Genomic DNA, 16,812 nt, shown 5'->3' with positions numbered 1-16,812 from the left:
GTGGGGAACTCTTCTGACATGGAAGACACATTGAGAAGCCTCGAGGAAGTAATAAGGAGTTGCAAAGTAGAAAATGACAAATTCATGCAGGGACAAGAGAAACAAGCAGATGTGAAAGTGATATTACTTAAGAGTTTGTCATATTTGCAGCAACAGGGACCCCTTTAGATCAACCATGGACATGAGGAAAGAAATAATGGTGCATATGGAAACAGGCATCATAGTAGACATAGGTCACGTAGATCTGACACTATCAGAGATGGCAAGATGTTGGACACTCTAGATAGAAGTGGTGACAGACACAGGTATTACTCTAGTTCTGGTTCTGATAGACATCATGATTGTCATCATAATCATTCGTAAAGGAGGAATGATAGGGGATGCATTCCGAATGAGTTCAAGAAGGCAAATCCACCTACCTTTGATGGAGAGATGAAGAAATCCACCTACCTTTGATGGAGGCATGAGGAAATTTTTTACATTGCATGATTACTCAAAAAACATGAAAGAAAGGATATCTCTTTTGCATCTAAAAGGTAAAGCAAATATTTGGTGGGAAGACGTGAAGAATTTCAAGGACATACATGAGGATGATTTTACTTGGCATGCATTTGAAAGGATATTCAATAAGAAGTACTTGTTTGAGAGGTATTATGATGATAGAGCTAAGGCGTTTTATGAGTTGTGGATGGGTTCTATGACAGATGAGGAGTACACTAGAAAATATTTGGAGTTGTTGAGATATGTACCTTACCTCAGAGAGGAAAAGTCCAAGGTTCAAAGATTCATCAGTGGATTTCCAGTTGCATACAGAGATTGGATTAAGTTCGATGAGCCTAGATCATCAGAGGAGGCCATCCAAAAGTTGAAGCATTGTTATGAGCAGTCGAAGCATGAAGTTGAGCCAAAGCATGATGTGAAGAGAAATGAAAAAGCTAAAGGAAAATGGCAATGAAAGAGAGGAAGAGCTCAAGATGCAAGTGAGAAATATATTGCAGTTCCTTACAAGAGATTCAATACAACTAAGAAGGGACGTGGAGAGCAGTAGGTTAGAGGCGATGGTAGGGAACCATTGTAGTGTTAGATAAGTAGTAAGGATCATCGTAAGAGGGATTGTCCGCAGTATCAAAGTGGTGGTAGACCCTAGATCTACAATACTGAGGAGGTGCATATAGTTGGTGATGTTGGTCATAGCATTCCTTGGATTTATGCAACTGTGGAAAACAAGCGGGCAGATCATCAGGCATCGGTCATTGAGATGGATGGTAAACTTTGTGATCAAGTTGTTTCTATTTTGATTGCTCCTGGATCTAACTATAGTTATATTAATCCTGACCTAGTGGATAAATGTGGTTTGAGAAAAGAAGTGCATGTAGAAACTTGGTTGGTATAGTTGGCTACAGGTACAAAGAAGCGAGTTCACCATTGAGTAAGAGCTTGTGCATTTGAGTTAAATGGCATGCCTACAACAACACATTTGAATGTATTTCCATTGGGATCATATAGTATGCTTTTGGGTATGGATTGGTTATACCTTCATAGAAGCAAAGTGGATTTATTTGACAAGGCCATTAAGTGTGTGGATGATAGTGGGGAAAAGAGGATCTTGTAGCGAAAGAAGAAGCCTACATCAGTGAAGATGGTTACCGCTATGTAGGCTAAGTGTAGTTGCATAAATGGTTGTGTGATGTTTGAAGTTTACATTTCGAGTGAAAAGGGTAAGGAGGTTGAGGATGAAGAGGTGTCAAGAAGGTACCCAATTTCACAACAGTTTCAGGATGTATTCCCTAAGGACATTACAAAGTTGCCACCTCATAGGGAGGTAGACTTTTCTATTGAGTTAGTGCCAGGGGTAGCTCCAACATCAAAAGCACCATATAGAATGAGGACACCTAAGTTGATAGAGTTGAAGTTGCATCTAAAGGAAATGTTGGACAAAGGATACATCAGACCCAGTGTATCACCTTGGGGCACACTAGTGTTGTTCGTAAAGAATAAAGATGGCACTCTTAGATTGTGCATTGACTACAGACAGCTGAATAAAGTGACTATAAAGAACATGTACCCTTTCCCGAGGATTGATGACTTGTTCGATCTGCTGAAGGGGGCAGTCTTGTTCTCAAAGATCGACTTGAGTTCAGGATACCATCAGGTATGCATCAAGGAAGAGGATATCTTCAAGACTACATTCAGGACCAGGTATGGGCATTATGAGTTTGTTGTTGTTCCCTTCAGTTTTACTAATGCTCCAGCTACATTCATGTGTTTGATGAATAGTGTATTACATCCTTATTTGGACAAGTTTGTTATTGTATTCATTAATGAAATACGATATATTCTAAGAATGAGGAAGAACATGCCGAACATTTAGCAGTAGTGTTAATATTTCTAAGAGAGCATCAGTTGTATGCTAAGCTTAGCAAGTGCAACTTCTTTCAGACTAAGGTACATTACTTGGGACATGTTGTATCCAAGGAAGGCATAGCAATATATCCAGAAATGATAAGGGCCATCATGGAATGGGAAGCTCCTAAGAATGTAGATAAGGTGAGATCATTTATGGGATTGATAGGTTACTACAGGAGGTTCATCAGGAACTTCTCACGCATTGCATATCCTATCATATCATTGCAGCGGAAGGGTAAGAAGTTTTAATGGATGGTAGAATGTCAAGATAGTTTTGAGCAACTTAAGAAGTTGTTGACACATGCACCACTGCTAAATATTGTGAATCGAGGCAAGGAGTTTGTAGTGTGTGCAGATGCTTGGAAGAGGGGACTTAGGGATTTCTCATGCAAGAAGGATAGGTTGTGTGCTACGAGTCACAAAAACTTAATGAGCACGAGTAGAACTATCCAACACATGATCTTGAGCTAACAACGATTATACAAGCATTGAAGATGTGGAGACATTCTCTTTTGGGCAGGAGGTTTACATTGATGAGCGATCACAATGGGTTGAGGTATTTGTTTGACCAATTGAATCTAAATGCCAGGCAAGCTAGATGGTTGGATACCCTTAGTGAGTTTGACTTCGAGATCAAATACATCAAAGGGAAGGAGAACTAGGTTGCATATGCTCTTAGTAGTAAGGCAGAGGTAAATCATATAGCAGCTATAAGCTCCTATGGGACAGAGATATAGGATAGGATCTTGCAAGCAGGACAATGGGATAACAAATACATGGATATCGTGGGTAGGTTACGACAGAGTACAGGCATAAGTATAGGTGAAGGTTCAGGTACAGGTGATCAAGATGCAGACTATTGTCTCATGGAAGATCGCTTGGTGAGGTTTCGAGACAGGATCTATCTATCGAATTGCAGTGAGCTCAAGAAGCTTATCTTGAGGGAGTTTCATGTGAAACCATATTCGGGTCACCCAAAATATCATAAGACATTGACGGCGGTGAAGAAGTTTTACTATTGGCCAAATCTAAAGAAGGAAGTGGCAGAGTTTGTGGCTAGATGTTTAGACTTTCAACAAGTAAAGGCGGAATGAAAGCATCTAGGTGATCTACTACAACCTATTGTGATTCCAAAATGGAAATGGGAGGTCATTTCCATGGATTTCATCACACATCTTCTGAGGACAATAAAGAAACATGATTCTATTATGGTTATGGTTGATAGGTTAAGCACGGTAGCTCACTTCATTCCGGTGAAGACTACATATTCAGCCAGTGAGGTAGGACAGGTGTTCATCAGAGAGATTGTGAGACTACGTGGTGTTCCAAAGAAGATTGTGTCAGATAGGGATGAAAATTTGACTTCCAATTTTTTGAAGGAGCTATTTGTAGACTTGGGTACAAAGTTGGCCTTCAACATAGCTTATCATTTGCAGACAGATGGTCAGATAGAGAGGGTTAATAGGATCTTGGAAGATATGTTGAGGATGTATGTGATGCACCAACAAAGGAAATGGGAGGAGTATCTTCCATTGGTTAAGTTCACATACAATAATGGTTATCAAGAGTCGTTGAAGATGAGTCCCTTCGAGGCATTGTATGGAAGAAGTTGTAACACTCTCATGAGCTGGAGTGATCCAGTGAACATGGTACTTATTGGACCAGAAATGTTGGCAGGCATGGAGCAGGAAATGCAGGTTATAAAGAAGAATCTAAAGGCAACACATGATAGAAAGAAGATTTATGTAGATCAACACAGGGTGTTCAAAGAGTTTCAATTTGGGGAGCATGTGTATTTTCACATCAAGCCCAAGAAAAGCTATTTGAGGATTGGTTCATGTGCCAAGTTGGCACCACTGTATTGCAATCCTTTAGAGACCCTTAAGAGGATTGGACCAGTGGAATATTGACTTATACTGCCATCAACAGTGAAATTCAATTATGTTTTCCATATTTCATTTCTTAAGAAGTACATAAAGGATGTTAATCATGTTATTGATTGGTTTGTATTGCAGGTGGAGCAAGAAAGATATCTCTAGCCGGAGCCTCAGTGCATATTGCATTGGAATCATTTCAAGCTCCATAATAGAGCCATAGAGAAAGCTAAAGTGCAGTGGAAGAACTTTGGGCCTGAAGAAGCTACATGGGAGACGACGAATTAGATAGGGGCCTTGTATCCTTCATTGTATGCTTTATACGTATATGGATGTAAATACTGCCATGAGCTAATTTATAAAGCTCCAATAAGTGGTATTGGTGTCATATTATCATGGTTATTATATTTTCATGTTGTCATGATGTTTTGCTTTTGAGCAGGTTCTTCATTGTAAATATTGCAACGAGCTAAGTTAAAAAGCTCCATAGGCAGTATGTTTTCTTTTCAATGGTTTTGTTGAGGTCTCAATGTGGTTTAACATCGACGATGGTGTTCCCCAAGGGGGAGGGTTCTGTAACAGCCCTGGTGAAAAGCTCATGTAATAAAAGTTAATAAAGGAAAAATAAGACCACGGGTAAGGCACACATATTCCAAGATGAATGTTAGGAAAATATATCCTAGTGGGCATCACTGGATGTGTGTTTTGGCTAAGGAAAATTGACAAAGTCTAAGGCAAAGGCATTAAAAGGCATTTTTGGCAATTTGTTTAGGAAAATAAAGGAAATTAAGAGAAAAGTAAGGTCAAAGGTTAGAGGTTGCAATGTTTTCTGGTTGAGGCAAAGCAGTTTTGGTATGATGTTGGTTTATGTCTGGCATATGTTTTGTTGATGTTTTGATATTAGTATATTTATATGTATATGGATGTAAAGACCGCCATGAGTTAATTTGTAAAGCTCCAATAAGTGGTATGGGTGTCATATTATCATGGTTATTATATTTTCATGTTGTCATGATGTTTTTCTTTTGAGAAGGTTCTTCATTGCAAATACTACAACGAGCTAATTTATAAAGCTCCATAGGCAGTATGTTTGCTTTTCAATGGTTTTGTTGAGGCCTTGGTGTGGTTTAACACCGACGATGGTGTTCCCCGAGGGGGAGGGTTCTGTAACAGCCCTGGTGAAAAGCTCATGTAATAAAAGTTAATAAAGGAAAAATAAGACCACGGGTAAGGAACATGTATTCCAAGTTGAATGTTGGGCAAATATATCCTAGTGGGCATCACTAGATGTGTGTTTTGGCTAAGAAAAACTGGAAAAGGCTAAGGCAAAGGCATTAAAAGGAAAAATTGCACTTTTGGCACATTTATTTATGAAAATAAAAGAAATTAGGAGAAAAGTAAGGTGAAAGGTCAGAGGTTGCATGTGAGGAGGAAATTGAAGGAAATAATGGAAAATGAAGAAAACAGAGGCCTCATTCATAAAAAGGATTTTGAGGATCAGTGGGAAAGCTTTTTTCAAGTTCAAGTTTGGAGCTCTCTCATTATTCTCTCTCTCTCTCTCTCACTTTCTTGGTCACTTAGAGTTTTCTTGGATGACTCTAGTTTGGAGCAAGGAAAGGAAAAGAAAGAAAAGGAAAGGAAGGCAAGCAAGGAACAAGGAAAGGGAAGCAGGATCAAGCAACTTCACTAGGAATACTTGCAAGTAACATCTTGCATGTTTGATTCCACAGCTGGTTTGGACATGCATGTATTTTCATGTTGGTGTACGGTTCTCTTGTTGTCGGTGGCATGGTTTTTCCAGGTTATGATAGTGGATTTCAGCCTAACCTAGAATTTTTTCGGATTCCATGGTATGTTGGGATGTTTGTTTCAGTTTTAGAACCTTGGAATTGCCGGATGGATTTCAAAATTTGGGGCGGAGGTGGTCTCAAGGTTCATTCCCAAAGGCTTAGAAACCCCTTGACCGGTTTTGGTGGGATACACGGTAAAGCATGAGGGAGCAGTCTCGGTTTAGGGCCTGGTGATCCAGGTTTGGATTGCGATAGAATGGATTCTGGATGGCATTCCAAGATTGGTTTGGCTGTGATCAGAGCATCATTTTTTGTGTGATCATGGTTTGGTGATGGTGGAGGTGGTTTAAGCTTTGGATTCCCTTGGTTGTTCTTGGATTGGTTGTTTTATGAGATCCCACATTCATGCTTGGAATATGGCAAAGGGGTGACTAGCTGAAAGAGAGATTTGATTCAACCACGTCTACGGTCGAGTGGTATGTGGAAGTCACGAACATGGTCGAATTTTCCTATGATTAATAAAAGATAAGTTCTCTTACTTTTGCACCGATTTATATGTGTATTTAATGGTTGTCGTATCTTTGATATTTATATCATTTTATGCTGGTTATAAGCATGGTTGAATGACTAATTCATGTCATGGTTATTTCATGTAATTACTTGTAATTGCTAAATGGGTGGATGCAAGACCCAATTGATGATGTAGTAGTTCAGTGGGGAAGGAGTTGATCCTTTTGGTTATGTTTCATAAGATGTTTTAGTCATTTATGCTTTGTCTTGTATACTAAAACTATAGGTTGCATTAATGCCAAGTGTTTGATAGAATGTCAATCCAGGTTGGGGATGCCCAGGCCTAGTCCTGAGGGTGGTTTTTTATTGATCAACATTGTTATTATGTTTTTAATGAATTCTAGAAGTTACAACAAGTTCTGGGAAGAGGTTAGGATCCTAGGCTACAAAAGTGGCTTAAATCTTGGGGTTGTTGGCACAAAACTAGCAATTTTGGTCCACAGTTGCTCGCAGGCAGGCTTGTGAGAGTGACTTTGTGTTTATGGTCACTCTGTTTCCCATAACATGAGAGAGAATATGGCTTAAGAGATGTAGAATAATAGTGGGACCCAAGGACAGGTTGTCTAAGTGATTGTCTTGTCTCCTGAGTGACTGTATGTGATATTGTGTCGATTCCACTTCCTTAAGGTGACATAAGAGGTCAAATCTAATTGTAGTAGCATCTCTCATCATGTTTACCCTGGTTGGCATAGTTACTTTGGGTAGACCTCGGAGGGGGTGTTACATATTAGTATCAGAGCATGGTTGTGCTCACTTTGGGTCATATATGGTGCTACAAATATGGGTGAATGTGTTGGTCATCCATGCATGTCAGTTGTGTGTGTGGTTCTTACACTTACGTTCCATGTGCTTGTTGCACTGCATCATATTGATCATGGTAGTAGTAAGGTTATCATGAGGAAATTGATGTTGGTTTTATGGCATGCATCATCATGAGTATATGCTTGGTTATACAATTATATGCATCTTCATTGCATCCTTGTACATTGGGTTGCATTCTTGGTTATTTGATTGCATGCATCAGTCTTGTAGGTTGATTACAAGAATTGATCGCTTCTGCTTGACTACATGTGGTCATGCGTATGTGTAGTTGATTAGGAATTTCTTATGTAGGTGAATAGTTGCATGAGGTAATGTGTATACTGGAGTAATGGTTGTTGTCACGCATGAGGTCATAGCATGCAATGTTGATATGGCCTTGCATTGATGATTGGACCCTAGTTAGTATGATGGTTATGCATTGCTGCACTTATTGATATATGTCTATATGTTAATATGGTTATGTTGTACATGCATCATGCTGATTTGATGATCTTGCAGACAAGGTATCCTCCCCTAGTTATGATAAGGTACATTGAATTATGTTGATTTGGTTTAGCTGACATAGTATGGCTTGCAAAAAGAGATCAGATGGCTAGCAAGGTGGTAGACTACATAGAATGTCCCTATGCATCAGATGGGCAGCATGGTGTGGGACACTCTTCTGACTTGGAAAACACATTGAGAAGCCTGAAGGCAGTAATAAGGAGTTGCAAAGAAGACAATGAAAAATTCATGTAGGCACAAGAGAAACAAGCAGAGTTGAGTGCGATATTACTTCAGATTTTGTGATATTTGCAATGACAGGGACCCCTTCGGATCAACCATGGACATGAGGAGATAACTAATGGGGAATAAGACAACATGTCTCATAGTAGACATAGGTCATATAGTTCTTACACTATCGGAGATGGCAGGATGTTGGACCCTCCAGATAGGAGGGGTGACAGACATAGGTATTACTCTAGTTCTAGTTCTGATAGACATCATGATCATCATCATTATCATCCGTATAGAAGGAATGATAGGGGATACATGCCAGATGAGTTCAAGAAGGAAAAGCCACCTACCTTTGATGGAGAGATGAATAAATCGCAAGATGGGGAGGCTTGGTTACTTGGCATGAGGAAATTAACTAGATTGCATGATTACTCAGAAAACATGAAAGAAAGGATAGCCCTTTTCAGTCTCAAAGGTAAAGTGTACATTTGGTGGGAATAAGTGAAGAATGTCAAGGACATACATGAGGATGATTTGACTTGGCATGCGTTTGATAGGCTATTCAAGAAGAAGTAATTGTCTAATAGGTATTATGATGACAAAGATAAGGAGTTTTATGAGTTGCGGATGGGTCTATGACAGATGAGGAGTATACTAGAAATTTTTTGAAGTTGTTGAGATATGTGACTTACCTCAGAGAGGAGAAGGCCAAAGTTTAAAGATTCATCAGTGGATTTCCAGTTTCATACAAAGGTTGGATTGAGTTCGATGAGCCTAGATCATTGGAGGAGGCCATCTGAAAGTTGAAGCATTGTTATGAGCAGTCGAAGCAAAAAGTTGAGCTGAAACATGACTTGAAGATAAACAACAAAGCTAAAGGAAAATGGCCACCAAAGCAAGGAAGACCTCAATATGAAAGTGAGAAAGATAATTTCATTCCTTACAAGAGATGCAATAGAACTGAGAAGGGACATGGAGAGTAGTAGGCTAGAGGCGGTGGTAGGGAACCATTGTAGTGTTGGATATGTGATTAAGATCATCGTGAGAGAGATTTTTCACAGTATTAAAGTGGTCGTAGACCCCAGATCTATAGTGTTGAGGAGGCCCATACAATTGGTGATGTTGGTTGTAACATTCCTCGGATTTATTCAGCTATGGACAACAGGGAGGCAAATCATCAGACATCGATAATTGAGATGGACGATAAGATTTGTGATCAAGTTATTTCTACTTTGATTGGTCCTAGATCTAACTATAGTTATATCTAACTAGATCTAACTATAGTTATATAGCTCACAACTATCGGGTGTACCTACCATCCAATAGGATGAGCAGTTTCAAACTATAATAAAAAATCTACAAAACCAATAATAATATAAAATTGATATTTTCATAGATTACATTTCTAATGATTTCCGCGTTCTGGGGAGCTTTGGAACTGTATGGGAATGCTCCTTTTTCAGCGGGAGCTGTAATGGGAGCTTGGGAAAGTTCTGAGAGCTTTGAAGACTATTTTTTCAGGAGTTCCCATGTTCCCTGGGGTTGAGTAATACAAAGCATATAGAGAAATATGCTCAATGGCCCACAAAACATGAGCCTAAATTGAAACCAAGGCCAAAAACATCCTTAACACCGATATCCTTAATTGAGAAACTGGAGCAATCTCTTGAAGGGTTAAGGAAGCCTGTGGCGATGTAAGGGCGATATTGGGATGTCATGCTGATGAGTATTTATTTTGTTGTTTATGTATATATATGGGAGAAGATTGTGTGTGCATATTCTATATGACAATGAATGCTTAAACATTAGAGTTGTTTTACTTTTTCTCTAGTGAATTGCTTCAAAGACTTGTCAGAGAAAACTAATAATGAATATAATATTTTAATATTTTATATATAAAAACTCACAGAAAAACACTGAGAGAAACACCCAAAAAATATATTTATATATAAGAGAGATTATATATTTAAATTAATTTTAATATATAAATATTTTGATTCAATATTAATTTTGATTATTATATAAATTATATAATTAAAAAAAATATTTTATATTTTTATATTTTATATTTTTTATTATATCCAACACCCGTATCCAAATTTCCAATATTCAAAAACTCATGCAATTGTAAAGATATGTGAGTTATATAATTTGTGAGAAAGATGTTTACGTGGATAAATTATAAAAGTCATATTCATGTGACGATATTCTATTGTAAAGATATGTGAGTGAGAAAAATGTTTACGTGGATAAATACAAAAGTCAAATTCATTATTTTTAATCTGAACTTTCAAATATCCAATAAATATGAAAGTATGTACCAAAGTTGAACTTTACATAAATGGAATCTAATCCTCACATGAATTACGGCGGTTGATCAAATGAAATGTGTTTAGGATTTGAAAAACCAAAGAATATCACAAATGGACAAATAGGGATTTAAAAACCATGGATTAGAGAAACAATTAAAAGGGATATTACAAATCAAATGAAATGTGTTTAGGATTTGAAAAACCAAAGAATATCACAAATCGACAAATAGGGATTTAAAAACCATGAATCAGAAAGTGAAGGTGAGACAACATATTATATTGCTCCGAGACAAAATTATTCCACAGACAAAGTAAATTATTTAGAATGTGTAGACAAATGTAGAACAAATCGTAATGTTCTTATTCGCTGCTGTTCACTGACGCGTTTGTAATAAAGGTATAGGAACAGTTTTAGGTGAAGAATATGAATATGGGCTAGATTATTTTGTAAATAGATTTTAAATACTAAAATTTTAGAAACCAGAGGTTAGCTTGTACTTACATTATTAATATATATATATATATAAAATTATAACAATTTACAATTTTTCACATCTATAACAAAATATAAGATTTTTCAGAAGTAGTATCATGAATTCTAGGGGAAGTTAAGGAACTAAATCAAATAAGTTATTTACCTTTTTTACATTTATTTATTTTTTCAAGTTTATTTGATGCAAAAATAACAAAGGTTACATAGTAGCTAGTACTTTCAGCTTAGCTTAAATATAGCTTAATGAAACAAAAAAATAATAGACAAAGATTTCATCACAAAAATAAAAATAATTAATAAAATATTATATTTTTTAATATAATATATATAATTGTAAAATATGTTTTTAATATAATAATAAATCACTTTAAATAAAAAATAGTGTGAAAAAATTATAATTCATAAAAATAGAAATAATAGAAAAAGTTTATCAGTCACAATTTCACCGTGTTAATACTTATGCTTAACACCATGGACTCTGCTAATATGTTTATCCTTCACACCATGGCTTCAATATTTTGACCATAAAATCTTTGTGTAAGATTCTTTTTTTTTAAATGAGGTTTATTTACATGAAGTGGCAGATCAAACTTAGAGATTTATCTACTAGCTAAATGAGTAGGGCCTAACTCTAAGATTGTACAAAAGATTTAACCCATAATTTCTTATTAGAGAGATACAAACACAACCAACTTAACTAACCTGGTCTTTGTATAAAGTTAATCGTACCCATGAAATAGATAACTTGCAGAGATTGATAGATTCGGCGGCACTTAAGACCCCAATACACACAATGCAATTTTAAGATCTATCTTACCTAACAAGACCCCATTCACAATTTCAAGCAATCTTTGGAGACAGTTACAATCGCTAGAGGCGAAGTGGCTCTCTCCAAGTCCACCTACTCGGAATGGAAATATCAAAATCTTGATAATAAGCTCTACCTCCCATAACTCTACGAAAAATATGACATGACGATCACTGTTGCAATAAAAAAGAAAGAAAACATGCTAGAAAATATAGTTATTGTGTCGGTTGTTCATGTCAGGTTGATATGGACTGCAACCTCCTTAACACTTCTCTCATGGATGGCCGCTGATTTGGCAGGCTGTCTGTACACATTAACCCAATTCGCAACATACACAGCATTTTCTCTCTACAACCACCTTCAGCTTGTAGAATTCGGCAGTCCAATATTCCCTCCTGCACCTCCTCTTGCTGCAGAACTACTCCCCACTCCTCCCGCTCTCTGCTCATTATTTTGCTGCGGATCCATCCCACGATGTTAAGACTTTCTCCATATTCCACTTCGCCTGTCGCTCTCTTTCCAGTTACAAGCTCCAGAATCACCACCCCAAAGCTGTAGACATCACTCTTTTCGTTCACCTTCATTCCCATTCCCATGCGGTACTCTGCGCATCAATACCAATACTTATATTGTTTGATCAATCAATATTACTTATATTATTTCAATTGCATCTAGAAAAACAAACTTGGTTTTTCGGAATAGCACAACATACTTTACCTGGAGCAATGTAACCATGAGAACCGGTGAAACCAGAAATTGTCAAACCATCCCCGAGTCCACACTCTAACTGATGATGATGAGGTAATATTCTCTTGGCTACACCAAAATCGGCAATCTTGGCTCCAAACTCTGAGTCCAGCAATATATTACTCGATTTCACATCTCTATGCAATATTGGAGGACTACAATCATTATGCAAATAGAACAGCCCACGAGCTACACCAACTACAATCTTTTGTCGCACTGGCCACTCCAATAGTGCGCCCATGGATTCTGATCCTCCATGAAGGCACTCGAACAGACTTCCATTTTGTATGTACTCAAATACCAATAACTTGAAATCCGATTCTGCATTTGTGATACAACACAGGAGCTTTAAGATGTTGACATGTCTGATCAAACCCAGGGTCTCAACCTCTGCTTCAAATTCTTTTTTGTTTTTCATAATCTTCTTCACAGCCACCTCCTGCCCGTTCTGCAGAGTGACCTTGTACACTTTTCCAGACCCTCCAGACCCAATCACATTCTCCTCCGTCAGCTGCCGGAGGATGCATCCCTCGTTCAGTTCAACGCCACCGTGATAAGGTATCACTTCCCATCCCAACGTTGAGCTGGTTGGCTTTCCCACAAACAAAGTTCTCACTCTACTATTGGTAATGAAACACAAAAACAATATAATTGCCATGGCTAGCATCAGAATTGAGACTAAAAATATAGGCAAATAATGATGTAAATCTTTCTTCTTTGAAGAACATAATCTTAACCTATACTGGAAAGCGAGATCACCACATAGGTCTGGATTGCCAAGAAAGCTATCTTTATAGGCCAAACCCTGGAAAATGTTTGGAATAGGGCCTGACAAGTGGTTGCCAGATACATTGAATTTTCCTAACCTCAGTTGGCCCATCTCAGGAGGAATCCCCCCTGCAAGCTGATTGTTTGAGAGGTCTAGAATGTCTAAATTTGACACGGAGCCTAACCATGCTGGAATTTCCCCCTTTAACCGGTTGTTGGCCAGATTGAGTATAGTTAGCTGTCCCAACGAGATATTCCCTTTTGGAATTTCCCCAGACAGCAAATTGTGGTCAATCTCTATAGTGTTAACTGAAGGCAAGCGGATAAGCTCCTCAGGAAGAGGCCCCTGCAGTTCGTTATTGCTTGCACTAAAGTTAACGAGATTGCTCAGCTGCCCGATATGCGGCGGAATGATTCCACTGAACCGATTGTTGGCCATCTCTAACCTTTGCAGCTCCTTTGCTCCACCAATCTCTACAGGAATGTGGCCTTCAAACTTATTTTTATAAATCATCAACTGAACAAGTATTTGAGAGCTCCATAACGCCAAAGGAACCTCGCCACGTAGCTGATTTTGATAGAGTTGGGCGAATAGCAGACTGCTACTGCAAGAGTCTAAGGACTCCAAGCTCCCATTGAAAGTGTTTGAGAATATAGCCAAACCATAAAGATTTCTTCCCTTGCACAGGTTTCTAGGCAGAGGGCCACTGAGATTATTTTCTGAAACATCAAGAAGCCAAATAGGAGAATGTGTGCCCAAATCCTGTGGCAACAACCCGGTAAGCTTGTTACTTGAAAGATCCAGGCTTGTCAAGTTAGCGAGCATTCCTAGCTGTGCAGGGAGAAACCCCGAAAGGCTATTCTCCGACAAAGCGAGGCTACCCAAATGACTCAGATTTGCAATTGTTTCAGGAATCCTTCCATTCAGCTGATTACTTGAAAATTCCAAAAGACGAACGCTGCTCAGCTCGCCAATATTGTCCGGTATTTGTCCAGACAGCTGGTTTTTCCAAAGATGCAGTTCTCTCATCTTGGTCAACCTCATCAAACTGGCAGGGATATTACCCCACAAATGATTCTCAGAAAGATCTAAGCTCTCCAGCTCCGTTAAATTACCCAACGAAGAAGGAATTTTTCCTTCCAGACTGCAGTTTTGCAGCCATAGCTGCAGCAGGTGCGTCAAATTGCCAAGAAAAGCAGGAATTGATCCAGACAAGTGATTACTATTGAGAGACAGTTTCTCCAATTTGGGTAACATGCCGAAGCCTTGAGGAATATCTCCAGAGAAATTGTTATCGTCCAAGTACAAATTGCGCAACTCACCCAATTCATGGATGTGATGCGGCAACTTTCCGCCGAACAGGTTGGATGACAAATCCAACGTCCTCAGATGCTTGCAAGCCAACAATCCATCGGGGAATGGACCTTCGAAGTGGTTGGATGGCAGTCTCAAATCCGTCAGATTTTGAAGGGCGCATATAGCAGAAGTCAAGCGTCCCGTAATGGAAGTGTGGGAGAGATTAACTTTTGTAACGACATTGAATGGAATATTACAAAATACTCCATTCCAACCACACGGATTTTCATCAGACGAATTCCAGTTGCTCAAAACATTATGTTTGTCACTCCAATCCCTCTCTTTTATACGCAACAGTATTTTTCCTTCGTCAGAGATGGCATTGCATTGAAGCGCAAGTAGCCAGAGAGTGAAGAAGAGGAGGAGAGCTCTCAGCAATTTGGATGGGAAGGACTGTAACAAGCCTGAGAGAGCCATGGTTGCTGGGTATTTTGGTGAAGTTTGGCTTAGCTTTCCTATATATATATATATGCATGCAACTATAAAATTCTGCCGGCCATTACACGATTATAAAGAAAGGCCCACCTCCAGAAATAGGGAGCATTTCTCGATTTCTGCATGAGATCCTTGAGCAGAGTCATGATAATTTTCTGTATCCTTCCGATTTTATCTGATGTCTCCAAAGAGAGTCACAAAGGCAAACAACTTACTAACCTATTGACTGGTGTCAACTCAATGGATGTGTGGCTCTCAGCAATTTGGATCTGAAGGACTGTAACAAGCCTGAGCGAGCCATGGTTGCTGGTTATTTCGGTGACCTTGGGTTTCTTTTTACATTATATATATATATATATATATATATATATATATTTTGTCGTATTATAAATAAAATTACATTTTCAGATACTCAGTGGATGTTTGGGCATGCGATGAGACCGAATTAATCGCCATGAATTATTGGTGTTGACTTTTCTATGGAGTTGTAAAGTTATTGAATTACAGTGACTTGTCATGGTCAAACAAATTATTTCCACAAAGACCATTGTGAAAAAGTTCTCCCTTTGTGGAAAAATTGTTTGCTGGTCTTGACTTGGTTTTATAAATATTTTAATGTTTTCCTCGTTCAATGTTTTTATAAGAAATAAATGAGTAACCTTATCTACGTAAACAAATTATTATAGTAAAATAGAATTGCAAGGGCTTCTAATTGGATTTGCAATGAGATTTTTAATTTATGGAACTTGGTAAAAAACATTCATACAAAATTACCTATAGAAAATTTAATTTACTTCTAGTAAAGAACATTAATATAAATCCCATATTTAGCAAAATATAAATCCCATATTTATCTTTTTGCTAGCATGAAACCACAAACTTGGCCCATGTAGCAATAGCACGAGATAAAGCTACGACGTCGTTATATGAAACATAATTGCCAAACGCCATACAACAAAGACTTATGTAGAAAAATTTACAATTTTTGGCATTCCATTGAGAAAATCATCAAATATATCTATATATAATGCATTTTTTTAAAACCTTCTCATTATTGTCATAATGTTTAATGTAGATACAAAAGCTATTTTTCTTTTAATAGCCATAAATTAGCTACTTTTTGCATCTTAGACTTCATTTTGAAAGACTTTATAATGTCTTTCAATATAACTTTGATTTGACTTGAGGTCTAGCATTCAATACTAGACTTTGGTAGATGATTACATAGTACAAAGGACAATGCATTCTTTCTTCAAGAGAGTAATTTTTCTATTTCATTGAAAATATTCATATTGCATTTCAAAGATATGCACTCAATTCTAAAATGCATATATGATTTTTTTGGCTCTTCAACAAACTCCTAATTCAAAGGAAAGTGGTTGAGGGTGACTTTCAGGAACCCCTTCCACTACACGAACCATAAGGATCTTTTCATCGCAGTCGAGGGTATGTATACAGGTCCATTTGGTTTAACTAATGTTCCAGCTACACTCACATGTTTGATGACTAGTGTGTTGCATCCTTATTTGGAAAAGTTTTTTTTTTGTATTCATTGACAACATACTGGTATATTCTAAGAATGAGGAAGAACATGCCGAACATTTAGCAACAATGCTGAGATTGCTAAGTGAGCATCAATTGTATGCTAATCTTAGCAATTGAAGATTCTTTCAAACTAAGGCACATTACTTGGGACATGTTGTCTCCAAGGAA

General features: G+C 37.8%; 1 protein-coding gene and 1 non-coding gene across 2 annotated transcripts; both read right to left on the bottom strand.

The window, feature by feature from the left end:
• Positions 1-12,028: 12,028 nt before the first annotated feature.
• LOC149143487 (uncharacterized) lies at positions 12,029-15,087 on the bottom strand. The gene is made up of 2 exons (XM_089451843.1): positions 12,510-15,087; positions 12,029-12,396 (listed from the first exon to the last, which is right to left on the bottom strand). The coding sequence occupies exons 1-2, from the start codon at positions 15,079-15,081 to the stop codon at positions 12,029-12,031; spliced, it is 2,940 nt and encodes a 979-aa protein (XP_089307969.1). The 5' UTR covers positions 15,082-15,087.
• Positions 15,088-15,193: 106 nt separating this feature from the next.
• LOC149143486 (U6 spliceosomal RNA) lies at positions 15,194-15,295 on the bottom strand. The gene has a single exon (XR_016265331.1). It is a non-coding gene; the product is annotated as a U6 spliceosomal RNA (small nuclear RNA).
• Positions 15,296-16,812: the final 1,517 nt, after the last annotated feature.

The sequence above is a fragment of the Pinus tabuliformis genome, chromosome X (assembly GCF_031772625.1).
Source record: "Pinus tabuliformis cultivar Carrire ecotype Pingquan chromosome X, CPIR1, whole genome shotgun sequence".
In the NCBI taxonomy this organism is placed as follows: domain Eukaryota; kingdom Viridiplantae; phylum Streptophyta; class Pinopsida; order Pinales; family Pinaceae; genus Pinus; species Pinus tabuliformis.
Note: the sequence above shows the minus strand (reverse complement) of the source record. Positions and strands in the feature narration are given on the sequence as shown.